This window comes from Herpailurus yagouaroundi, unplaced genomic scaffold, assembly GCF_014898765.1.
Source record: "Herpailurus yagouaroundi ecotype Mexico unplaced genomic scaffold, PumYag 159, whole genome shotgun sequence".
Lineage (NCBI taxonomy): Eukaryota > Metazoa > Chordata > Mammalia > Carnivora > Felidae > Herpailurus > Herpailurus yagouaroundi.
Window position 1 is genome coordinate 82584658 of NW_024412400.1, and position 25849 is coordinate 82610506.

Below are 25849 nucleotides of genomic sequence, written 5' to 3' on the forward strand. Positions count from 1 at the left end.
TGACCTAATACATATATACAGCTGTGTGTGTGTGTATGTGTGTGTGTGTGTGTGTACACGTATGTGTGAGTTTTGTGTGAGTAAAACTGAAAAAGTTTCTCCATTCCATGGTTTCCTCGACTGTGTGTTTTACTCTGTTTTCTAGCCTATTCATTTCTAGACTTAGTAAATTGATTTTATGACCTAATAATAGGTTGCCATCCATGATATAACAAATATTAATCTCAACAATTAATCTAACCTTATTTAAAGTTAATACGGGACATTAGTATACAGACATAAGCCTTTGCAGTATAATGAAAGTGCTTCAAATAATAAAACAACCTAATAAAATAGCATTCTTCTGCACAAGATTTGATTACATTCATTTTGTCTAATTCATTCTGAATGTTTTCTGTTAATTAAATCCATACATATCTTAGCCATTTGATCAATTAATATTAATTCACTAGGCATGTTAGGGAGTGCATGTTAGTCAGTATAGAATATCTCCTTTCAGTCTGTTGTGACCTCTTGGTTTGCCTGGAATCCCGGAGGGCTGTCATGGTGTCAGGAAAGGAAAGAGCTCTTGCTGGCTCAGATACTGACTTATAACCTTGTCACCAACAAACTGTATATAGCCTTGATAACTCTTTTCTTCCGTCTGGCCCTCATTTTCCTCACCTATTAATCAAATGAGTTAATTAGCTCATCTTGAAAGCACTTTCATTCTGTGAAACATAGGGTAGCTAGGACCTGGGCCACAAAGTTGTTAGAATTTGCTGAGAATATATCAGATGTAAAAGAACAGGACTTTCTCCTGGAATTACAAGTTTTGCAGTTGCAGGAAGTAAGCAGGCCATATGTTGTTTAAATGGTTCTTGGGCAGAAATGATTCCCCAATTGTAAAACCATTTCAGAGTAAGCTTAATGTCTCTAAGATCTACCTACTTTTTTATTGTTATTTCTCAGGGACAGGGCTGGCTATGTCAGTGTATATGTATGTGAGCATATATAAGTGCTAAGAATGGCAAAGGATTGTTTCTTTATTCCACTTCAGTTAAATGTCTTCATAGGCAAATTCAAAGCTGCAGAAAGAAATCTATAAACTCTGGTAACTTTACGGGACAGTTTCATGAGTCCTACATGTTGTAGTCGTTTGTGGCTTTAGGGAATTTTCCTTTTTCATGTGAGTTACATGTTTGAAATAGAGTAAGAACATATCACCTAAATTACATGTCCTTCATACAAACAAAAGGCACGTTTCATGATAAGAGTTCTTTATAAGTATTGTTTTGTGTATGTTTGTTTTAAGAAACAGGAGTTTAAATTGCAGTTTGGGGTGGACCTTGGAGACCATCTCTTCCCATTTGCTCCTAAAAAGATAGGCCAGAGAACGTTCTTGCCTGAATCTCCAAATCGAGGTGACAGTAGGGGCAGGTTCCTGTATCCTCTAAGCTTCCCATATCCTTTTGGTATGCAAATTCTTTTTAGGAAGCTCTACATTTACCAAGACCTAGGGGAGCTAGTTCTAACTCCTGTCTGAGGGTGTGGTCCCATTAAAGAAGTGATTATCCTGAAATAGAAATCTGTTCCTACCCGAGGGACTAATAAAGGTGTGTTTTTCCTTAGGGGCAGCAGGATAGATGTAAGTCTCTGGGAGAGGATTCCCTCAACCCTAGATGGTTCAGGCAAAGGCTAGATTTCTTTTAACTCCTCTGACTATGCAAGAACTCAGCTTTCTCTTAGCTAACAGTATGCAGAAAGTTCTTGTCTCTTGTATTATGGCCACAATACTTGCCCTCTCTTTTTAGATGTGGATTAGAATTTCTGGACCTATGGGGCACCTGGGTGGCTCAGTTGTTTGAATGTCTGACTTTGGCTCAGGTCATGATCTTGTGGTTCGTGAGTTCGAGCCCCACATTGGGCTTGATGCGTCAGCCTGTCAGCACAGAGCCTGTTTTGAACCCTCTGCCTCCCCTCCCCCACTTGCACTCTCCCATAAAAAAAAAAAAAAAAAAAAAAGAACTTCTGGACTTATGGGTTCTGATTCTGTGGTTAATATCCTTAGGCCAGAGACCAGAGCTAACCATTACTTTGTGATACCCTGTGCTTGGCACTGAGCAGGTACTGTGGATGTTTGTGAATGAAGACTTTGTATTTACTAGTCACTATTTTGCACTGCATGTTATAAAGCTGATAATCCTAAAATAGTAGAATTGATTTTTGAAGTAAACAAATTCTTTTTTTTAACATATTAAAATACTACCATTGAACCTTCTTGTCTGCTTTTCCTGCTTCATCCTCTGCAGTGTGCCGAGATTTTGCTGTCTTAGAGGACCACACCCTGGCCCACAGCCTGCAAGAACAAGAGAGTGAGTAATGGCCCTCATTATGTTCCTTCTGTTTTCTTTTTTAGTAGTAGCTTGAGGCAGGTTTCTTTGGGTGAGGCAGGGAGAGAGAACAGAGTCACCAGGCCTACTTTCCATCAGTCCTGAAAATGAAGTTCTGGGTATTTTAAGATGTGACAGCTGCGAGGGATTAGGAGACTTTGGGTATGTGGGAGGAAAAGCGGCGCGTGAACCTTTCCCTTGCCTTAGTATTGTTAGGAGGGAGATACTATCTGGCATCTGTTCTTCCCCTGGAAGAGGGGCCTGAACATCTTTGCAGACATTGGAAGTATCTAGGTTGTGGCCTTTTCTCAATATTTATGTAGGTAATTATGGGAACTAAACCTAAGTTATGTGTGTTACACAGAAGTACATATTTGCAAATATGTAATTTGGGAATCATTAATTCATGTGTCAATATAAAAAGTAAGTATTGAAAATGTTTATAAATAGAGTGACAGCTTGTGGAGCAGAAGGAGCCCTGGCCTTGGTTTTAGTGTGGAAACTGGTGTGGAAATCCTGTCACTGCCGCTGTTTTGCCATGTGACCAGGGGCAAGTTACTTAACCTTTCTGATTCTCATTTTACTTAATGGAAAGAGAAGAGGAATAATTCCTTTGCTGCCTGTTATATAGCATTATTGAAAGCATAAAATGAAGTCTTGGATGTGAAGCTCTTTTTAATGGAAAAACCCTTCTTAAGTTATCCTGAGGCGTATTATTAACCAGACGAAACCTTGTGATTCCTCTCTTCAATCTCTCCGTCCAGTTGAACATCATTTGGCCTCGAATATTCAGCGGAACCGTTTGGTCCAGCATGATCTCCAGGTGGCTAAGCAGCTTCAGGAGGAAGATCTGAAAGCTCAGGCTCAGCTCCAGAAGCGCTACAAAGACCTGTGAGGATTTGGGGGCGGGCAGGAGGCATGCTGGGACTGGTTTTCTCTGTGGAGCCAGCAACCAGGGCAGGGAAGAAGACTGTGTGTCTGTCCCTCTCATGCCTGTCACTGTTAGATTACAAATCCTATAGTGGCTAGCCCACAGTTTTCTTTGGTCTGAAATTTTTGTTGTTGTTGGAATACTTCATAGGTTTGGGGACAAGTGGATTCTGGTATGACTCTCAGCACGTTTAACTGTTGGACTTTGAGCATTTCGATCCACCTCTCTGAGTCTGTATTCCTTCCCTATAGCACGTGGAAAATAATCTCTGTTCCCTTTGCCTCATAGGTTGGTTGGGGGATCCAGTGAAATACTGGATATCAAAGAACTTTATGAGTTGTATTGGATTCCTTTACTCTTGCGTGGTTGATGTTTGCTGCTCTTATTTTCCTTGAACCTCTTTTGCTTTTCAGGGAGAGGCAGGATCTTCTGGAAAGCTCTGAAATACACACTCAGTTCTCTTTATAACTTCAGCATCTGACAGACATTCTTTGCTCAGTCTCCTCCTGTAATAGTTCGGTAAATGGAAAGATTATATCCAAGGTCTCTTCCAGCAAAATGACTTACTTTTTTCCACTGTTTTAAAAGCTCAGAGGGTGCATTTCTTATTTGAGAGTGACCCCTGTATCTAAATCTCTGTGTAATCCCCTATATCTAAATGGTGGATTTAACCACAAGGTATTGTTTTGAGGGGAAAGGGTAGAGGGAGAAGTAAAGGGCCCCCACAGTTTACTGTAGTTCATGTTCAAATAAACAGGAAAGCCTATCATTTTTGCTGTCTTTGAGGAAGGGTTTGCCTTTCTGGTTTATTATTTGTAGAGAGAATTTTAGTCATCCTTTTGTTCAGCTTCCTTATTTTGTAAATAAACACTCTTACTGACTCTTGCTATACCTGTCACCATGAAAGGCATTGGAGACCACAAATAGGAACAAAATATACCTGTTGCCTTTAAGAGCCTCCGAATAAAACTCTGAGGCTTTTGAAATCTACAGAGACTGGTGTAAGCCACAGAGAATTAAATAATACATTTAATGCCAATGAAGAAAGGAGAGACTGGGAAAACCATTCTAACACAGGTGATGTATTTAATCTGAGCCTTGATGGTTAAATTAGAAGTTCATAGTGCTAGCTGAAGGAAACCATTCTAGCCAGAGGGAGTAATAGGGAAGGGAAGAGGTTAAAGAACCTGGAATCTCATGGTAGCTACAAGATGTTCAGTATTGCTGGAGTGTAGTGTGTGATTAAGGGCATGGGTTAGGGCATGAGGCCAGAAAAGTAGTCAAAAACTGGACCAAAAGTTATGCTTTTAGGAATTTAGATTTTGTAGATGTTATATTATAAACAACAGAGAACCATTGAAAGAGTTTTAGATTTTCATTTTGGGATCTACTCTGGGGGATGGGTAGATAAAGGATTGTGGGGGACAAGATTGAAGACAGCTTTGAAGTGGTCAAATTAAGAGATGACAAAGCTTGATTGGAGGGTAATGCTCATGGAATAAGAAGAGAGAGATTTGAGAGGTGTGGAGGTTTGGGGTCATAACCAGAGTTAAGATGAGAGCCAGAGGGGCGCCTGGGTGGCTCAACCCTCCAGCTCTTGATTTCATTTCAGGTAGGTCATGATCTCACAGGTTTGTAAATTCGAGCCCCACATCAGCCTTTGCACTGACAGTGTGGAGCCTGCTTGGGATTCTTTCTTTCCCCCCCCTCTCTCTGTCCCTCCTCTGTTCTCTCTGTCTCTCTCAAAATAAATAAACAAAACAAAACACCCCCAGAAAACAAAACAAAAAGATAAGAGCCAGAGCTAGAGTATTCTAGAGTTCTAAATCATTGCCTTTGACATTATTCACAGTGCTTTGCTATCAAGGGCAGTTCTGAGGCTGGTGCAGAAGTTTAAGACCCTGAATTAGGGTAATGATAGTATAATGAGATTATTCAGTGATTATTGAGATAAAACTCTAAATATAAATGAGGATTCAGAGAGTAATGGATTATAGGTCTTAAATTAGAGGAGAGCCAGATATTCTATTTCTGCTTGGGACTTCAGGCTTTTGGAGGTACTCCTAGCTGAAATAAGTGGTTAGAAAGGAAGTTTTTCTGATTGTCACACGCTAGCAGTTTTGACAGTTGCACCTCACTGGCTGGATGAAATGCTGTGAATATTAATGAACTGGAAGCTCTTACTCACTCTGCATCCTGGGGCCCCCGTCCACTATCAGGCTTGCCCATTGTTGACTACCCCTTTCTCACGTGATTTTGCTTCCTCGGGATTTTGTGTAATTGTCTGCATGAACTCGATCTTGTCCTTCATGGAAATATGATTGGAAGTGATTATCCTCAGCTTAAACCTCACTTCTTTATTTTCTGTACTAGGGAGGACATCTGTGTCACTTGTAACCTTTAACATTTCATTTGGATTTGCCTTCTCTGCTGGGCTTCTTCTTTTTCCCATCTATTATTATCTTGCATGTAATTAATATTTGCTAACTCCTGTACAGATTTTACCTGAGTTTGAGAGATCCAACTAGAGAAGTCTTTGAAAACTAGGAACATGATTTTGTGTATGATTCTTAATTATTAGAAGTAAGTGAATGAAAAGAGGATATATAAATAAAAATTGTTTTGAGTAGATTTTGTTTCTTTTCAATTCTTTGGTTTGAGTGGTTAAGAGTTCTAAAATATTAGACCTATAAGATTAAGTCATTAAGTCCAAATACTTTTATAGCTGATAAATTGACAAGAGAGGGCATGGCTCACTGACTCTCAGTGGCAGGACCAGAAATCAGGTCTGCAGCTACCTTGTCCAGTGTTTTTCCTACTGATTCTAGGAGAGTCTTGCCATCCCTTACCTGTGCTCTCTTACTTCCTCTTCCTTCCTTTCTGTTTTGTATCGGCATAACACGTGCGTACATGGCTGCGTCTCTGTCCACCTGTACCTGCCTGTCTCCAAGCATGTTGGAAGTGACCGTTTCTGTATACAAATGAGGATAATTTCTGCCTCTCAGTTTTGTTGGAAGAGAGAGTATGGGCTTTAATTCCTTAATCACAGTTCAGATTATTGCCCTCCCCAACACTTTCCATTTTACAAAATGCTGTTTGTTAAACGTGGAATAGCCAGCCAAGAATGAGATTCATTGAGAGTTTTAAGTTCACTCGGTAGAGAGAGAATGAGAGGGAGAATGAGAATGTTTGTTTAGCAAGAAAACTCCCTCTGTAAGTCACAACTGTAATTTCATTCCAACCTCTTCTTAAGTCGTAAACCCTAAGCATGTTTATGGTCATCCTTCCTAGCTAACAGTTGTGTGTAAAGTTTGGCTTTCCAGAGGTATCAGGTTCTGGAGTTTGAAGCTGCCTATTGACTTTTCTTGACCTGAATCTAGAAGACATGCACTTGTACCCATCTCTGAGATATCCAGTTCTTCTTTTTTGTTTGCATTGCTGTTTTAGAGGTGATCTATTTTGCCCACCAAAATCATCCTCTTGGTTCTTCTTCCAAAAAGGATTGTGAGCCTTGACTGCAAAGTGAAGATTTACTCATGTTTGTATCCTCAGTGTCTGAGCATGGTGTCTGTACTATAGCAGGTGTTAAATTTAAGTCCCTGTTCAGTACATGAATGCCAAAACAAGGCAAACTATGGTAGCAGCAGTATTGCAGCATTTGCGTTTCTCAGGGATCTGAGTTTTAAGAAAACTGGCACCAGCCAGAGAGGTGTCTACTGGGAACTGAAGCTGCACGGTATTTTAAGTATTAGTGAAACTGAAAAACACATCTAATTTAAACTCTTATAAAAATCATTTTAAAGTCATACCATCACTTCTAGGAGACCAGAGTGACATCTAGTGATTTGTATATTTGTGGACATTAATCTGATAGTTTACGTTTCCTTTGCAAGATCTTGAGAAAGCATGCCTGTCTGTGGAGTGGCCCCAGTATGGTGAGGTGATAAGAGAATTTAGAAAAGGCCTGGGACTTTCCATTGTAGTGTCTGGGGATCAGATTCTGGTTCTGCCACTTGTGTTCTCTGTGCTCTTAGGGAAATGCTGTCACTACTCTGGACCCTAGCTTTTTTATCTGTAACGTGTGACAATATCCACCTCTTTGCATCATTATTGTGAGGATTAAATGAGATAAAGATTCGCACGGGTTCATAGTATTCAGTAAATTGTATTTTTAAGAAAATTTATTTATTATTTATTCATACTACTTTCACCTTTGTTTTTTAGTGAACAACAAGACTGTGAAATTGCTCAGGAAATCCAGGAGAAGCTGGCTATTGAGGCCGAGAGACGACGCATTCAGGAGAAGAAAGATGAGGTACAACTAAGATAATGCCCCTCCACCCCAGCCCTGAGGAAGGGCTGCCTTCTGTATTCATGGACTCAATGCAGGGTTGCCGGATGGGCAGCAGAACTCTCCTCTTTGGTGGTGCACAGTCCAAGTGTTGCCCTCCATAGACCACTGTTTATTGCCCCTCGATAACCTAAGTGAACTCTTCTTAAAGATGATGCTAATTCAACATAAGAGGTGAATTAGTTTCCTTGGGCTGCTTTAACAATCACCACAGACTTGATGTGTTAAAACAGCAGAAAAAGAGTCTCTCACAGTTCTGGAGGCCAGGAATCCAAAATCAAGGTTTTGGTGGGTCCCTGCTGCCTATTGGGAAAGATGCTTCTTTGCCTCTCCCTAGCTACTGCTGGCTCCTGACAATCATTGGCATTTCTTAGAGTGTCACTGGATCACTTCAGTCTCTGCCTCTGTGGTCGGATGGCCTTCTTCCCGTGTCTTTGTGTCCTCTTGTTTTCTTAAAAGGAAACCAGTCATTGGATTGGGGACCCACCCTCATCTAGTATGATTTTCTCTTAACTAATTACATCTGTAAAGACCCTATTTTTGAATAAGGTCATATTCTGAGGTTCTTAGTAGAAATTACTTTTTGGGGGGCACTATTCAAACCATACAGGGTGTTTGTTTGTGGGTTATTCGTGCAGTCTTAGAGAGAGGGAGAGCAGACCTGTGTGTGGTCTGAACACAAGTCAGGGCATGTCAATCGTGAGAGGCCAGGGGCCACCAGTGCTCTCACTCTTTGCTGTTCATGGCTTCACTCTCCTGTGATGCGCTGCCTCAAGGAACTAATCAGTTTAATTCTGCATATATTTTTAAATTGTATTGTTTTTAAAGTTGAAAATGACTACAAGTAGCAGCAGTGTTTTTTGGTAAGGAGACTTGAATTTGCATTTAACTATTTCCTTTGTTTTACACTTTTAGCCTTTCTTACAAACAATTCCTTTTCAGCATGTATTGATTCTTTTCTTCTTTCAAACCAGCTGTGCTGTTCTTGGCCACAGACTGAAGAAAATGATTTAGAGTTTTAGTAGGAGGATGGCCATATGATTTATTGTATGTATACTCACATATTCTTCTAGGTTCAAGGGGGGCTATTAATAATTACATAAGCTGGGCCTGCCTTGGGTAAACCAGCACACGGAATCACCCTGTTAAATAGATGGGATGAGGACCATCAGTCAAGCAGCCTGCATATACTGCTGCTCCCACTGAGCCATCCTTGTCCCTCTAAGACTCCTTGTTCAGTGCCAGGTGAGCGGGAGACATCTGCTATGTGTGTATTTAGCTGTTTCTTTAAGAAACAAACCATGATCATGTGATAATCAGAACTGAAAGTAAGCATTAGGATTTGCTTTTTATCCTTCCTGTTATCAACACAGGAACTCTTTCTTCCTGCAGGATGTGTTACTCTGTGTAGTCAAGACTTAGCTTTGGGGATGAAATTGGGAACTGAAAGAAGTGATTATATTTTCTGAACAGGAAAGCTTCTATTTTAAAAAATAACAGAGTGATGAAGTTGGCTTCTTATAAATGCTACCGGTGTCCTGTGATTCCCCCACCCCCCCATTCAAGAAAAACAGGATAGAAAGAGAAAACAAAGCACTTTATTTAGGCGTGTAGAATCTAAACAGCAATCACAATAAATAGTCTCGTGGTAATACTGTATAAAGTAAGCAGTGTAGTGATTGACTCTGTTCTTCAGATGAAGAAATTAAGACTTGAGGAAGTCAGTGACTGGTCTCCAGCTATAATAAGATGACCGAGAAATATCTGTACAGTTCAGGTTCCCTGACTGACTGCTTCTGACACGGATGTCCTGTGACACAACAGAAAACATGGAGATTTTCGAGTTAGGGTGCTCTGAGTTTGAATCTTAGCTCTTTAATGTCTAGCTGTGGCTTTCAGCATTTTACTTACCCAGGTAGAACCTTAGGTTCCGAAATGGAGAAGTCATGATAATTGCACATACACTAGAGGGCTGTTGTGAGGTTTAATGCCTTTGGTGCATATTAACTTAGCTTCTTACATACTAAGTCAATTTCTTTTTTTTTGCTTTCTTGCCTAGTGTTTCCCCACCATTCTGCCCCTTATAACAGCTCTGATTTCTATACAGAAAGAGATGTGTGCTAAATTAGAAACGGGGAAAAATAAACAGGCTCAAGTATATTCCAGTCTGGTGTGATTTGAGCCAAGAGTTTTCTTGCTTTTACACATCTCCCAGCTACCTTGCCCTCCTCTGTTGTTTGACCTACAGAAATGGTCCCATTCCCCAGTGCTGTCAGAGACTGAATGAGAAGTGCAGCTGTGGAGATTTAGTGAGACTAGCCTTAAAAGCTCCATTCAGACTCTTTGACTTTTCAGCTGATGCTTTAGATCAGAATATGCCTACCGTGTGGAGATGTTTTCTTATCTGAAGATAGGGCTCTCAGCTGACTGGTATGGTATTAATATTAAATGCACAAAATTTGCATTAGTAAAGTTTGTCATTGAAGAATGTATGATAATACATATTTGTTTATTTTAGTCCACGGTGCCTCACAGAGGACACTGAGATGAGATAATAGTGGGAATTTTTCTGGCCAACTTTTGAAAAAAACATCATTGCCTGTTACTTGTGAACTGACCTAATTCTTTTTTTTTTTTTTTTTTTTCCTTCTCTTCTCTCTGTGCTCTTCTATTTTCTTATGGAGTCTGCTTAGCTAGTATGTTCTTACTGGACAGCAGGGCTGTGGAAAATTCCTCTCTGGATTTTCACCCAGATCTCTTTTAAGAGATTTTTGGGGTCAGTTCTTTGGTTGTTTCTAAGTCCCCAAACAACCAGATATAGAATCCAAGGCCTCTTTCCTATTGGGACAGAGTATTTTTCCTGAACAACATTGTACATGAAGAGTAGAGTTACACAACTCTCTGTGGGTTAATTAGCATTTCTGACTTTGTTATGGTATAATTTTATTGTGCTTTTTAACAGAGCACAGATGTAAGGAAAGTAGCATTTCCATTCAGGGAGACAGATGTAGAAAAGTTAAACCAACAACAACAAAAAGTCTACAGAAGGAGAGAGATAGTCTTACCAGCATTGTAGCTTTCCCCTTCCTCCTCTCCCCAGTCCTCTTCCCTCCCTTCCTCTTTCTCTTTCTCTTTCTCTTTTTTCCTTTATTCTTCTGTCCTCCCTCCTCCTTCCCTCCCTTCATTCCTTTCTTCCTTTTTTAAAAAAAACTTGTTTTACATAGTGTGACTATAGTAGTTGCATTTCTCTCTAAGCCTCTGTTGAAGAAAGGGTTGTAGCCTTTGGGAATACTGGACTGTGTGAGTTTGCAAGTAATTAAAGTGGACTAATTCCATTGGGATCATTTTCTTTAGTCATAGCATAAACATTTGTCAGTGTTATTTAATAAGGCTAAGGAATGTGTGTTTAGTTGGTTTAACTTATTTTTATTTTTTTTATTTTTTTCAACATTTATTTATTTTTGGGACAGAGAGAGACAGAGCATGAAGGGGGGAGGGGCAGAGAGAGAGGGAGACACAGAATCGGAAACAGGCTCCAGGCTCTGGGCCATCAGCCCAGAGCCCGACGCAGGGCTCGAACTCACGGACCATGAGATCGTGACCTGGTTGAAGTCGGACGCTTAACCGACTGCGCCACCCAGGCGCCCCGGTTTAACTTATTTTTAAATGAAATTCTTAAGCGTGTGTGTATGTGTATGTGTGTGAATATCTATAGGTATATGTGTGTCTCTGAACCTAGGTCCAAATATATGTGAATGTGCAACTATTTTAGGGCAAACCTTTTTTTTTTTTTTTTTTTGCTTAAGTAAACATTAGCATGACCATTTTATGAAAAGTCTGTGGTACTAATCCAGCAGTTTGAAGCCATGTATAATATGAACTGTTCAGGGATAAACTTAGTAACCAGTTTACATTAAAAATTAATTTAGTGTGAAAGTGATTAGAATTTCATGTTCTAAAAAAGTATTTATATAAGTTGGTAATATTTAGAGCATAGCTCAAATATCAGTACATTTTAGCTACTAAAAAAATTTCCTATGTTTTGGCACTTTAAAAATAAGATTATACATGTATGGCCAGAAAGGGGGAGGGAGTGGAAGGTGCCTGGTTGAGAAAATTCTTCTTTCTTATTATCTTATTTATATTGATGTTTTTTGCATCCATAGAACTGGTATGTTGTTTTCTGGTCTTATACCCCTCTGGAGATGATACCTCTTGAGAGTTCCCTACTGAATTAGATTTAATAACTGGTTGATAAAGAAGTGTAGCAGTCTAATGGAATGTCTTTCCTTCTTTTTTTTTTTCCTTTCTGATAGTCATTTGACAGTCACATTTTTAGATTTCCTTGATTTTGTGCTGAAGATTTCCTCATTTTGAAATTTCCTCATTTCCCACCATTGAGGAATAGAAGTGGAAACTTTCAGGGAGAAGTAACCCTGATATAAAATCATATAAACCAAAAAAATAGCATAAGGAATTCAACACAATAGTTTAGTAATTTGTCATGTGCTTGGGGAAGATGTGCTAGGCTCCTTTGGGCCCCATTGCACCTGGTTTGTGATAATGCCTCTCTTAGAGCACTCCCCGTTCAAAGGGTCTTAAATCGTGCTAATGGTTTTGCTTCTAAAACTTAATAGGTAAGGCTTTGAAGATATTGATCATATATCCTGTTTTTCTACAGAGGACTCTAGGAGAATGTTTGGTTCCTTGAAGGGAATCAGTAAATATATGTTTTTATTAAAATTACTTTTTTCTAGCACAGAGATCTTTAACTGTGTTCTGTCTTATGCTCATTGTTTCAAATTTTCAAGAGGTGGGTGAGCTTGAATGACAGAAAAGGGAAAGATGAAATATAATGGTGAATTTTCATTCAAATGAATGTATTTACCAGAAGGTCTTCTAATTATGGAGGGGTTTTTTTTGTTTTTGTCTTTGTTTTTTGTTTTTTTTTTTTACACATTAACCCAAAGTAAGCCTACTTGATTAATATGATTAATTAAAAAATAATTGAAAATGACTTCAGAAGGGCTTATGAGTTCTTTTAGGTTTGTTTTCTCAAATTATGTCTTATGAAACAGTAATTCCAAATGCAAAGACTTGTACTAATTCATGTAAGCAGAAATAAGATTTGCCTCTTTAATACTCACATTGACATTTTTACTCTTTTATTGAGGCATTCATGATTTAATTGTATTTTAGTTATTTGCATATACTTTTGCCATCATAGGCTGGGGGGGCAGGGTCAGAATGTTATTCATCACTCAGTAACTGTAAAAACTTGCCTGGCAAAGAAGCAAGGGGGAGATAGGAGGAAGACCATTTTGTCTTTTTCAGTGGTGCTCTAATGCAAAGCTAAATCAGCCAAATAATTTTTTTCAAAGTTTCAAAATTAAATTGTATATACAATTTTAATGTTTTATAGATTACTGCACTCTTTTCCATCCAGGCTTAGTGAATCATCGTCTTGGAAAAAGGGCCCACAAATAAGAATTTTAAAAATTCTGTTGTTTAATCAGCTTTAGGAATACTAGGTTTGTATGTCCCAGATTGAGTTAGGTTTAAATTTCAATTAACCAAAAAGTCTTTCTTGTTCATCTGGATCATGTGCTACTCCACTGAGTATTTGAATAGCATGAGCTTAATGCCATGAAGTCTGGAAAGCTATGGATGGAGTCCATAAGAGATTGGCAGTGGAGGGTCAAACCATTGACTTTAGGGCCACTGGATGGAGTTTGTTTCATTGTAAAAGGTTTGTTTGTTCTCTGGTAATATTTATTAGCATTCTCTCTTTATTTGCAGGACATAGCTCGCCTTTTGCAAGAAAAGGAGTTACAGGAAGAGAAAAAGCGAAAGAAACACTTTCCAGAGTCCTCTGGATCCAGTGCTTATGGAGATAATTACTACTATGAAAATGGAGGTAACAATGACTACATTATGACTTACTCTATCCTTAGACTCAACCATAGGACACTCCTTTAAATCTGTCTGTAAAGTGACCTCAGGGTTCATATGGATTTATGGCCAAATTCTATGTGAATCTGAATTCGTCTGTTCTTTAGTTGGATGACCAGAGCCATTTTCATGGCTGTTAAAACAACTGGCATTTTGTAAGATTTGGCATGCATTCTTTCGTGCTGCAGCCACTTGGAACGCTGTACTACATTCTAAGCACATAAATTGGGGTGTGGAAAATGGGGGTGAGGCTCTGGGCTTGATCTTTCTCAAGGAAGTCTGGGCACAGTGTCCGAGGCAGCAGAGTGCCATGAATAATGAAGATGGTACGCAACACATCAGTTGGGTAACAAAGCTCTTGTGTTTTAAACATAGGCCACTGAGTATGTATGTTGATGACAAAATTAAAATTTAAGATTCCATGTTCATTATTTGTCCTTGCTATTTTGCTTTCTTGCTGTTTGATTACCATAAAGAAAAAAATCCTGAGGGTGAAAAGCCCCTTCAGAATTTCTCTTCTCTAGTGCCTGCTTTTGCAGTGTGGTGCTGGTGCTTTGTGGTGGCGGTTGTGGTGCTGGTGATTCTTTCTCTTACTAGTGTGTTGGGAAATGAGTATTTGCAAGTATTGTCCCATCCTTTTTAAAGATCTGTCAAAGGAAAGACATCTCCTCTAATTCTAGCGTCCGTATTGATTGCAGTTCAGCTGGGAGACCACACTTAGGATAACAAGTAAGGAAAACCTAAAGCAGATTCTAGAAAGTAAAGACATTAAGGTCCATGTTACTAAAGTCTCTTGTGAACTAATTATCAATTACTTCTCTGTGATTTCATTGTAAAAGGTAAGTAGGTGTTTGTGTTTGATGAGTGGAATGAAAGGAATGCATATGCAGATGTTAGGATTATTACCGTTGAGTACAATCTTGCCCAGCCACATTGTTCTACATTTGTTACCAGTAGAGCTCGGCTCTGTGGCATAGTTCGTAGGCAGGTTGATTCTCTCTCTATTGCTTGATGTGCTCTCCTTCCATAAGTAAAGTGCTCAGTTCTTTCTTGATAACCATTTTCATTATGCTTGTTTTTCTAATGAAATCATGTATCACATAATTAAAAAACAAACAAACAGTATTGCCTTATAGTTTTGTGCTGGAAACCAGAATGTGAAGAGTTTATTCTTCATATTCAGTTATAACCTTAGAAATGTGCTCTTGTGTTTTTTATTTGTTTTTATTTTTAATTCTGCTCTGGAATCATGTTCACTGCAAATAAAAGTCACTATTTAAAATAAAACTATTAAGTCTAGAAAAGCATTAGGATGGCAAGTAATTAAGTATACTAAAGTATTAATTTTAGCCTCCCTCTGTTAAAACTTTACACTACTTGGAATTGGGACTCAAATCTGTTGTTTTGATCAGAGTGCTATCATTCTTGAGGGCAGGGGACTACCTATGTTAAGAATTTAGTGGTTTTTCAGGAACATTTACTAAAATCATGAAGTCTTGACCTCCTGAGCATATGTATGTGAATATTGGAATTCCTTTTCAGTTGTGTTGTTGAGAGTTTATATGTTGCTGAACATGTGTGATCCTCATTCATTTGCCTTTGAGTTAGACCGAGTTGAGTTCCACAGAAACCCCATCATAATTCGGCTCATGTGCTCAAAGTAATTCTTAGGTTCTTTGCAGTTGTCTTTTCCCAACACATAGGGATATTCTTTAATTGTACTTCTCTATCTTTCTGTGTACTTTGATTTTTGCCATACTTATATAATAATTATAATAGATCATTATGGAAGTGGTCCTCTTTTCAGCTTTTATTTTGCTTCAGTGTAAATCTTAAAAATGATCACTTATAGATTTTCTACAAATCTGAAATTATCTAAAACATCTGTCAGATTTATATCAACTAGAATGGCATGTCTTATTCATTTGTGAATCCATGTTTTTCTTTCAAAGCCACTGACCTGTATTACAGGCATATTAGTCTCTTTTAAGTCATGGTCTTTGGAGTCATACGACCTTGGTTCAAGTTTCATTCCTTCCTTAGAGCATTTGTAATGTTGAGAAGTTATCTACTATAATCACATTAAGCCTTTCTCTCATCTGTAAGATGGAGAGTTTAAAAATACATCCTTCACATGGGTGTTGAGAAGATCAAATAATGTAATTTTGGTGAGGACTTAAACTCCAAAGTACTGTTGTTCATACATGTATCAGTGTTATGTGTGTATGACAGTATCTTCCATTTCTAAACAAAAATCATCTTATTTTGAAAGACAAACATGGAAGCACACAAAGTGTGTGTGTATATACATATACATATGTATGTGTATATATAAATGCATACGTGTTGGCTCTAAGGAACTTAATTATATTTGCCAAATAACTTGGTCACAAGAAAAATACAAGTCCCAGTCCCCACCCCAGTCTTTTTTCTTTCCCAGGTTTGAAGATAACACAAGTGAAGTAGACAATAGATATTTTTTCCTATCAACTCTGTGAAAATGTAGTGACAGCTCTGTTCTAACTCTTGAAACACATTCAACTAAAGTAAAACTGATTATCAGTTAACTTTTCAGAAAGGATTAAAACCACCACCAAAAGAACAATCATAGCCTCACATATCCATGTCAAAAACAGAACCCTTGTTTTTTGGGAGCTAGAAGGCAGACTTCATTCATGCAGCCCTTTGTGGGAACATTGGTATTAACACTGAACCATTGTTCCCTGGATATGGTTATCATTTAAGTAGCTAGTCAATTTATATTAATAATTCATAGCAGTAGTCAATTGATTCTCAGTTGTCAAGACACACTTAAAATGATAGTTTGCTAAAATTATAGATACTTTTTTACCATAGAGAGTAATTGTTCTGTTTCAGTTTTGCTTTTATGCAAAAAATAAATTTAATCAAAAATTCTTCAGATGATTTTAGAAGACTGATTTTAATTTGGATATCATCTTTGAAGCAAATTTCCTTTTCTTCTGGAAAGCTCAAGAGGAAACAATTTGAAGGTTTTGAGAAGCGTTATGGCGTCAGTGATACATTTAGCACAAATTTCCCCTTTCTCAGTTCCTTTATTAGATTAACAATAACAAAGCTAAGACAACAAAAACAAAATGAAAGAAAAACCCTAAAAACTAAGAAAATGTATAGTCCTTTATTTCCTCTACATCCCATCAAATTGGGGTAGCTGTTTCAGATGCAATTCAGCAAGTGAGTAATTTCAGCAGGGAACAAATCTTAGATAATTTAGTAGTTTTCTTGGAACTAGGGTTTCTTTTCTTCTGTTTTTTTTTTTTTTAAGTTCATTTATTTTGAGAGAAAGAGAAAGTGCACAGAGTGGGGGGGAGAGAGAGAGAGAGCAACCCCAAGGCTGGGGGGGGGGAGAGAGAGAGAGAGAGAGAGAGAGAGAGAGAGAGAATATCCCAAGCAGTCTCCGCACTGTCAGTGCAGAGCTCAGTGCAGGGCTCGAACTCACAAACTGTGAGATTGTGACCTGAGCAGAAATCAAGAGTTTGGATGCTTTAATCAACTAAGCCACCCAGGTGCCCTGTGATTTATTTTTATTACAACATGTACTAAGGGTCTTACACAATGTTAAATATGCCCTGCAAAGTGCATAGTAATTCCCTTCCTTCATTTTCACAATAGGCTTGTGCCCGAATGAGACTGGACAAAAGCACACCTCTATGTGCTGTTACTGAAATTTGTTACTGAAATCCCTGTGTTACATCAGGGATTTGTATATTTAGCACATATTGTCTTTTTATAGAAAGAATACAATATCATGTTTTTTGAAGTGAATGTAGGGATGGAAGGGACTCCTTTTCCTGTATTCTATTATGGCATCCATTTTTAATTTTTTCCTCTGTAAAATTTAAGTTAAGTTTGGGAGCAGAGTTACCCAAAGATAACAGGGTCATGTACTCACTTAAAATTCTCTACCCCATCTTCTTCCACATTGAACTGCATGGCTGGGAATACTTGTTTTGGCCACCTAAGGAGAGAGAGTAGGGGAATACTAAAAACTGGGTCATTTCTCAGACTCTAATGGAAACTAGCAACATTCTGATAGAGATTTATTATCATTTCCAATAAGAATATTTGAAAGCCTCTTCCTGGAAACCTTAATTATCACAAAGCTTGGTTGTTTTCTGTTTTATGAGACTCCCTCAACCCCTACTTTCCCCCCATAATACTTCCAAATTGGTTTTATAAATAGAATTTAACATTTAATGGCCATGGCTTTTGTTATTGGCAAATATTAAAGTACTGTATTAAGTCTCCATAATCATAATCAAGCTCTTCTTTCAGATTTAAGTTATTTCACATAATTTTAGTCTTTTAAATTTTTGACCGTGTACCCAGAATCCTTCATCTATGCCTGGGCCAATCCAATAAATGCCCATCCCCTCTTTGCAGTTTGTTGAAAAACTAGTCTTCTCCATTTTAAAATATGGGCCCTGTCTTTCCTGTGTGGTGAGTTCATATGCTCATTAAGTTAACCTACATTTCTATTTTTCACATCCCTCCACTTCCACTCAGACCAGCCACAGTCAAGGAGGGCAAGGGAATTGGGTTCTGGAGTCTCAAGGTCTTGTAGACTCCAAAGTGATGGAAACACTGTGAAGCAAAGGAAAGAGAAACCCAAACATCCAATGGAGAACTTGGAAGAGCTGGAAGATTACTGTTCATCAGGGAAACTTCTGTCATCCTGTAGCTCAAGCAAAGTGAGGGGCAGTCCCCACAATGACTCTGAGCAGCGTGAAAGGAAGCGGTCTGATCATGAGAGACTTCGGAGACCTCCACTTCCCAAGATCAGTGGTGAGGTGTTTTTGAGTACTGGATTTGATGACTGGGAGGCTAACAGTAGCCATCGAACTCAGAATTGGGAAAAAAAGTCCAGACACCAAGACCGACTTTCACCCAAGTCTTCACAGAAATCGGGGCTTCATTACAAGGAAGCTGTGTATGGGAGGGACCGTGGGCAAGGTGAGCACAGAGAAAGGAAACACAGGCCCAGGACTCCTCCCTTCTCAGAGAGTGAGAAATGGCTCCAACTCCATGACACAGGTAATAAAGGACAGTCATGTTGAAAATCCTGGTATCATGTATATACATACAAGCAAATGTATTTAATAAGCATCTTCAGCAACGTATTCTTTCTCTGTAGTTTGTACTCATGGCTTTGAAATAAATCCTGGAGCCAAATATTATAAAAGGTATCTACTTAATACCAAGTATATAGGAAGAAGAAACATATTTGTACATTTCTACTACTACCTTCCAAGAAAATTCACCAATTCCTTACAAAGTTCTTCCAGCCCCAGTTTGCAGTGGACGTGCCCATCCCAGACACAGTTCTTCATTTGTCAAGACCATATACCAGAGAATCAGATACCAAATCATAGCTCCTGAATTTCTGGGTGTAAGTCAGATCTTGTGACACTGTCTTCGTATTATTTGCCTAACTAGAAAATCAAGGCTGGAATTACTAGCTTCTTTTGGGCTCATCTTTGCCATGTGTAAAGTGAGAGATCAGATAGGCATTCTCTTATAACAGCATATTTCAAATTGTGGGCCTTGGTCTATTTTTGTCAGAATCAGCTGGGCTGCTTCCTAAAGAAGCAGCTTTCTGGATCTCACAGGTATTATAATTTCTATAGTTTCTCCTGGCAGTTTGGACTCATTTTAGACTTGAGGTAATTTTTCTGCACTTAAAGTTTGAAGACATTTCCTTAAGTTACTTTCTAGGCTCTAACCATCAACGACTCTAATGCTACAGTTGGTGTTCTGAAATGCCGGTATCCGGTAAGTTCTTGGCATTTGTTTAGGAATAAGGTGAATGTTCTGGCATGTCTGAAGTTTACCTCTGAAGTCCTTCATTGACCCAGTAATGGTTCTCTCTCTTCTTATCTGGAAACTGCTGTGTGGTGATGTTTTCCTTGTGGTTCTACCACTGTAAGTCATAATTAGACCATAGTCCTCTCCCTGGTTCTATTGTACTCTTATTGAAGTTTTGCAGCAATGCAAGGGTTATTGGAGAGTACCAACGAGGCATCTCTACTTATTTTCTTCCTAACTGTTGCCCAGCCAACCTCTACTTTTGGGTCTGGAAACTGGTTAGGTTGCAGATTCAGGTTGATTTAGTTTGTTTCTCCTATTGTGTTATCTCTTCCTATCATGTTAGTCATTTAAGTTATTAAAAGACTTGGTCATAAAGAAAATGAAAATTCAGTTCAGCAACCGTATTAAGTACCTACTGGAAATATTCTCGCCTCAGGCTTTATGTTTGGGGATATATGCTTGGATCTGAGCCTCAGAGGGTTTTAATAAGTCAAGCCAAAAAGATGGAGTGAAAGTAAACAGTCATAAATTAGGTATATTTTGAACAAAGAGCTCTGGAGGAGTAGAGGAGAACTGATATCATCTGTCTATAGTAAGTTATACTGTATCCAGATGTAGAAAGACTTGGAGTCCTAATATGGGAGAGAGTTGCCCCCACCTCTGCATTTCTGATTCTGTGATTCTGATCTTTTAAGAGTGCTCTGAGGACCGGTTAATCTTTACGGCTTTAGTCATTCTTGAGGTTTTCTTAAAAAGGCTTAGGAAGGGTAAAACTAATATGAAATGAAATACTAACTCACAACTCTATTACTGGAATTGCGGGTAAACTCGCCCAAGGACCCAACACAATGGTTTAAAAAAAAAGGTGGCTAGGCAGGTACTCAAATGGCTACAACAGAGCTGCTGGTCTTGATATTCAACGTTAGAAATTCTATCTTCCTAGCTACTGCAGGCATTTGATTTTGTGACCCCACGAATAGAAGGTTACATTAAAATGCAATTACTAAATACTGGTGTCTATTCTTGTTTTTGTAAAAGCATAGTTCTTAATGTTGTTGGCATAGGCTAAAATTTTATTTAACTTATTAATTAAGAAACTAGCAGAGTGACAAAGAGCTAATGAGAGAATTTGAGGGCAGGCTTTTTTATAGTTAGTTGAAAAAGGAATGCAAAATACAATTGTTAAAATTAAATATAAGATTGGTTAACTTTCTAAAGGACAGTAAAACTGTAACATCTTTGAGGGTAACTTCTCTAATGAGCTATTAAATCATAACAGCATATTAATTTTTCTACAGTTTAAAAGCAAACTTTTAACAGTTTTATTCTGTGAGAATTTAAAGGTAAGCTGTATTTGTGTTTGTTGGCGGAGGTCCTTGTGTCCTTAAACTGGAGAACGATGAACAGGAGACAAGGATTAGATTAAGAATTGAATGTGAAACTGTTAAGTATGGCTCACCTGATCTTTTGAAAACTGGTGTTTGGATTGTTGAGGCTACCAAGATGACAGCAGCCATTCCTTCAATTTCTTTCAATTAACTGCATTTAAAAAAATTTTTTAAGGCATCTCTGTTTTCTATAATGAAATGTACAGCCTTACATTGTAGTATCTGAAGTTCCTTCTTAAATACTCACATAAGCTCTTTTTACCTCTGGTACACAGCATACTACTATTTAGTGGGCAGTCCTGCCAGTCCAGAAATCTAGTATTTTATGATGGAGATTTTCTGCTTATGAGACATGTGAATTACAGTGATATATCAGTAGTTCAAATAAACTCTTTACCCACTAGATATTTGGGACTTAGAGAGATATTATTTCAGATACTTATTAGTTAACCATTTATTCATTCATTCATTTATATTGAGATATAGTTAATGTATAACATTATATTAGTTGAAGGTGTACAATGTAATGATTCCATATTTGTGTATATTACAAAGTGTTCACAATAAGTCTAGTTAACGTTCATCACCCTATATAGGCACAAGGTTTTTTGTTTTTTTTTTCTTATGATGAGAACTTTTAAGATGTACTCTCTTAGCAACTTTCAGATATGTAATACAATATTACTAACTGTAGTCATCAGGCTTATTTATTTTATAACTGGAAGTGTGTACCTTTTGATACCTTTCACCCATTTTACTCACTCCTTACCCTCTGCCGCTGGCAACTCCCAGTCAGTTCTCTGTATCTGTGAGCGCTTTTTTTTTTTTTTTTTTTTTGTGATTCTTTATATAATTGAGATCATATGGTATTTGTCTTTCTCTGACTCATTTCACTTAGCATAATGCCATCAAGGTCTGTCCATGTTGTTGCAGATGGCAAGATGTCCTTATTTTTTATGGCTGGATAATATTAATTGTATATACACCACAGTTTTCTCTATCCATTCGTATGTTGAATGACACTTAGGTCGTTTCCATGTCTTAGCTTCTGTAAATAATGCTGCAGTGAACATGGGGATGCAGATATCTTCTTGAGTTAGTGCTTTTTGCTTCTTTCAGATAAATACCCAAAAGTGGAATTGCTGGGTCACATGGTAGTCTTATTTTTTTTATTTTTTGAGGAACCTCCATACTGTTTTCCATAGTGGCTGTTTCCAGTTTATGTTCTCAGTAACAGTGCATGAGGGTTCATTCCCTTTTCTCCACATCCTCACCAACAGTTATTATTTCTTGTCTTTTTGGTAATAGTCCTTCTAACAGGTGTGAAGTGATATTTTGTTGTGGTTTTGATTTGCATTTTTCTCATGATTAGTGATGTTGAACACCTTTTCAGGTACCTGTTAGCCATTTGTATGTCTTCTTTAGAAAAATGTGTATTCAGTTCCTCTGCCCATTTTTTTAAAGTTTATTTATTTTTGAGAGAGAGGGAGAGAATGAGAGAATGAGTGGCGGAGGGGCAGAGAAACGGGGGAAGGAGGATCCAAAGTGGGCTCTGTGCTGAGAGCAGTGAGCCCGATGTGGGTCTCGAACTCACAAACCATGAGATATGACCTGAACCAAAGTCAGACGTTTAACTAACTGAGCCACCCAGGCACTCTGCCCATTTTTATTTTTTTTTTTATTTAAAAAAAAATTTTTTTTTCTAGCATTTATTTGTTTTTTGAGAGGCAGAGAGAGACAGTATGAGCGGGAAAAGGACAGAGGGAGAGGGAGACACAGAATCCGAAGCAGGCTCCAGGCTCTGAACTGTCAGCACAGAGCCTGACGCAGGGCTCAAACTCACGAACAGTGAGATCATGACCTGAGCCGAAGTCAGACACTTAACCGACTGAGCCACCCAGGTGCCCCACTCTGCCCATTTTTAAATCAGATTGTATTTTGCTGTTGTGTTGTATGAGTTTTTTATGTATTTTGGGTAGTCACCTCGTATCAGATTTGCAAATATTTTCTCCCATTCCGTAGGTTACTTTTTCATTTTGTTAATGGTTTCCTTTGCTGTGCAGAAGCATTTTAGTTTGATGTAGTCCCACTTGTTTATTTTTGCTTTTGTCACCTTTACTTTTATGTCAAATCAAAAAAAAAACCCAACATTTCTTTTTTTTTTTTTTTTTTTCCAACGTTTATTTATTTTTGGGACAGAGAGAGACAGAGCATGAACGGGGGAGGGGCAGAGAGAGAAGGAGACACAGAATCGGAAACAGGCTCCAGGCTCTGAGCCATCAGCCCAGAGCCTGATGCGGGGCTCGAACTCATGGACCGCGAGATCGTGACCTGGCTGAAGCTGGACGCTTAACCGACTGCGCCACCCAGGCGCCCCAAAAAACCCAACATTTCTAAGAGCTTATGTTTTCTTCTAGGAGTTTTATGGTTTCAGGTCTTATGTTCAAGTCTATAATCCATTTGAGTTAATTTTCGTATATGGTATATGAAAATGGTTTAGTTTCTTTCTTTTGCATGTAGCTGTCTAGTTTTCCAATACCATTTCTGAAGAGACTATCTTTTCCCCACTATATATTCTTGGCTTCTTTGTCATAGATTAATTGAACATATATGCACAGATTTATTCCTGGGCTCTATTTTATTCCATTGATCTATGTATTATTCTCTTAAAAATTTTTTTTAATGTTTTTGTTTATTTTTGAGACAGAGACAGAGCATGAGCAGGGGAGGGGCAGAGAGAGAGGGAGACACAGAATCTGAAGCAGGCTCCAGGCTCTGAGCTGTCAGCACAGAGCCCGACGTGGGGCTCGAACTCATGGACTGTGAGCTCATGACCTGAGCTGAAGTCGGACGCTTAACTGACTGAGCCACCCAGGTGCCCCTGTGTCATTCTCTTTTAAACTGACTGGAGGTGACAATCTTATCACTCTGTCAAATCAAATAAGTCTGTTTATTTGACTATTTCATTTGAATGTCCTCCAAATGTCTTTGATATATATTAAAATATTTTCTCAGTGAATTTGGTGCACAGGCGGAGGCATAAGAAGGGAGAAGGTTTAGTGTGTTCAAATCTGAACACATCCCACTCTGTTGTTTCTTTCACTGGTGGCAATATGGAAGGAGTAAGGCATAAGTGTGATCTTCCCTGTCAGACTCAACAAGGCGTTGAGCATTTGTTGAAGTGTCCTTTTTCTGTAAGTAGGAGTATAGTATCACAACCTCTTTTCCACCAACTTTGTCCAATGTCAGCTTCCCTAATTTCATGTCTTTTCCCTGAAATACTGTTTTCTAGTTATGAACAAACTAATCATAACTTAGGGAGGTTTATATTTCATTTAAATATGATCCACTCTTATGAGTATCCCTCTGTTTCCTGACTGTCACAAACCACTCAGAAATCTGACTAAAGCTAGCCCTGCCCAGCCCAGCAATATAAGATTCAGTAGTTCTAGAGATGATGGGAAGTTGAAGTGGATTTGGTATTCTAGGTACACAGACGCTAAAGGCCTGAAGCTAAGAGAGCCAGGTTTAATAGTCTATGTTTGTGGGAAAGAGAGATGAGTCCATGGCTTTTGGATTTACCACAGAGCTAAGTTCAAAGCTCTACAAAGGCTTCACCAGATAATTTAAATTTCTTCATGTGCCCATAATTTAGTTGTATTCTTTTTCTTTTTTGTTTAAAGCAAGTGAATCAAGTGTATTGAAGTATTTTGATAAAAATTATTTTAATGTATGGTTATTTTGATGGACATAATACAGTAAACTAATAGCTTCAATGCCATGTTCAAGTAAGAATCAACTGTTAATATTTAAAACAATCAACCCGAACTACCAAAGGCCAGATCTCATTCAGGTTATTTAAATTAGTCCTTCAGGTTTGAGTCAAAGATTTGTATGTTTATGTAAAGCACCTCACGTGGTTTTAATATGTAAGTAGGGCTGAGAATCACTGATGCAAAGAAATAGGTAATTAGGAGTAAATTTTCTTTTTACCTTCAATAATCCATTTACTGAAAGTCACTATTCCAGATGGTCACTCTTGTTTGTGGCATTAAAAATATTACTTCTCACTATAATACATTCACATTGTTGAATAATTATAATTTATTTATTTATTTTTAATGTTTATTTATTTTTGAGAGACAGACAGAGCATGAGCAGAGGAGGGGCAGAGAGAGACGGAGACACAGAATCCTAAGCAGGCTCCAGTCTCTGAGCTGTCAGCACAGAGCCAACACGGGGCTTGAACTCATGAGCCGTGAGATCATGACCTGAGCTGAAGTGGGATGCTTAACTGACTGAGCCACCCAGGTGCCCAATAATTATAATTTATAAAGGATACACAGAGGGGAATATCTGTAGTGTTGAAATAAACATCAGCAATTACCACTTGACTAAAAGTTATAAAAAGAATATATGCTGCTTATAAAACTTCAAAGTAGGGGAAAAATTCCCCACCCATACCCCATGTTCCTTTTTTCTCAGAGGAGTAGACATCTAAGGTCATTATGTTCTCTGGTATTTCCCTTATGTTACATCTTCCCTAAAATTTAGCAACAGCATTGAGCTGATGGAAACTACAGGAAAGATCCAGAGCAGGTGGGTTTGTTCACCGTCAGAGCAGAAGCCACAGTAGGGCCACTGGTTGGCTAACAGGGACTGTCATGTAACTCTGAGGTGATGCTGTTTCTGAAGTAAAGTACACAAGGCTGAGTTAAATAGAAGGAAGACTCTTACTTCCTCCAGTCTTGACAGCCTCTTTATAACTCTGACTCTGTAACTTTCTTGATTTTTTTTTTTTTTTATTTTAGTATCTTAACCTTTTTTTTTTTTTCACTTGCTATTTTGCAAAAGCCTCACTTACAGTTCACTGTATGATTTCCTGCTGTTGAAGAAAGTATGTGAAAGGGGAGTTTTTCCTGGGCACTTTTGGGTGGGTAACTGTTTAAATGTGTGGATAATCTGCACTACGACTTCTGTGCCTCTGGGAAAAAATTATTTCTGGTGC

The 25849-nt window shown here is 38.3% G+C and overlaps 1 protein-coding gene across 2 annotated transcripts in view; it reads left to right on the forward strand.

Moving 5' to 3' along the window:
- The window catches only part of CCDC50 (coiled-coil domain containing 50), a 65800-nt gene that overhangs the window by 24735 nt on the left and 15216 nt on the right, over nucleotides 1-25849 (forward strand). The window contains exons 2-6 of one of the 2 annotated variants that reach the window (XM_040481099.1): nucleotides 2292-2354; nucleotides 3137-3263; nucleotides 7528-7618; nucleotides 13454-13571; nucleotides 18152-18679. In XM_040481099.1, the coding sequence (XP_040337033.1) occupies nucleotides 2292-2354; nucleotides 3137-3263; nucleotides 7528-7618; nucleotides 13454-13571; nucleotides 18152-18679 (927 nt within the window). The remainder of the gene's footprint in view (nucleotides 1-2291; nucleotides 2355-3136; nucleotides 3264-7527; nucleotides 7619-13453; nucleotides 13572-18151; nucleotides 18680-25849) is intronic. The other variant, XM_040481100.1, reaches the window with a different exon arrangement.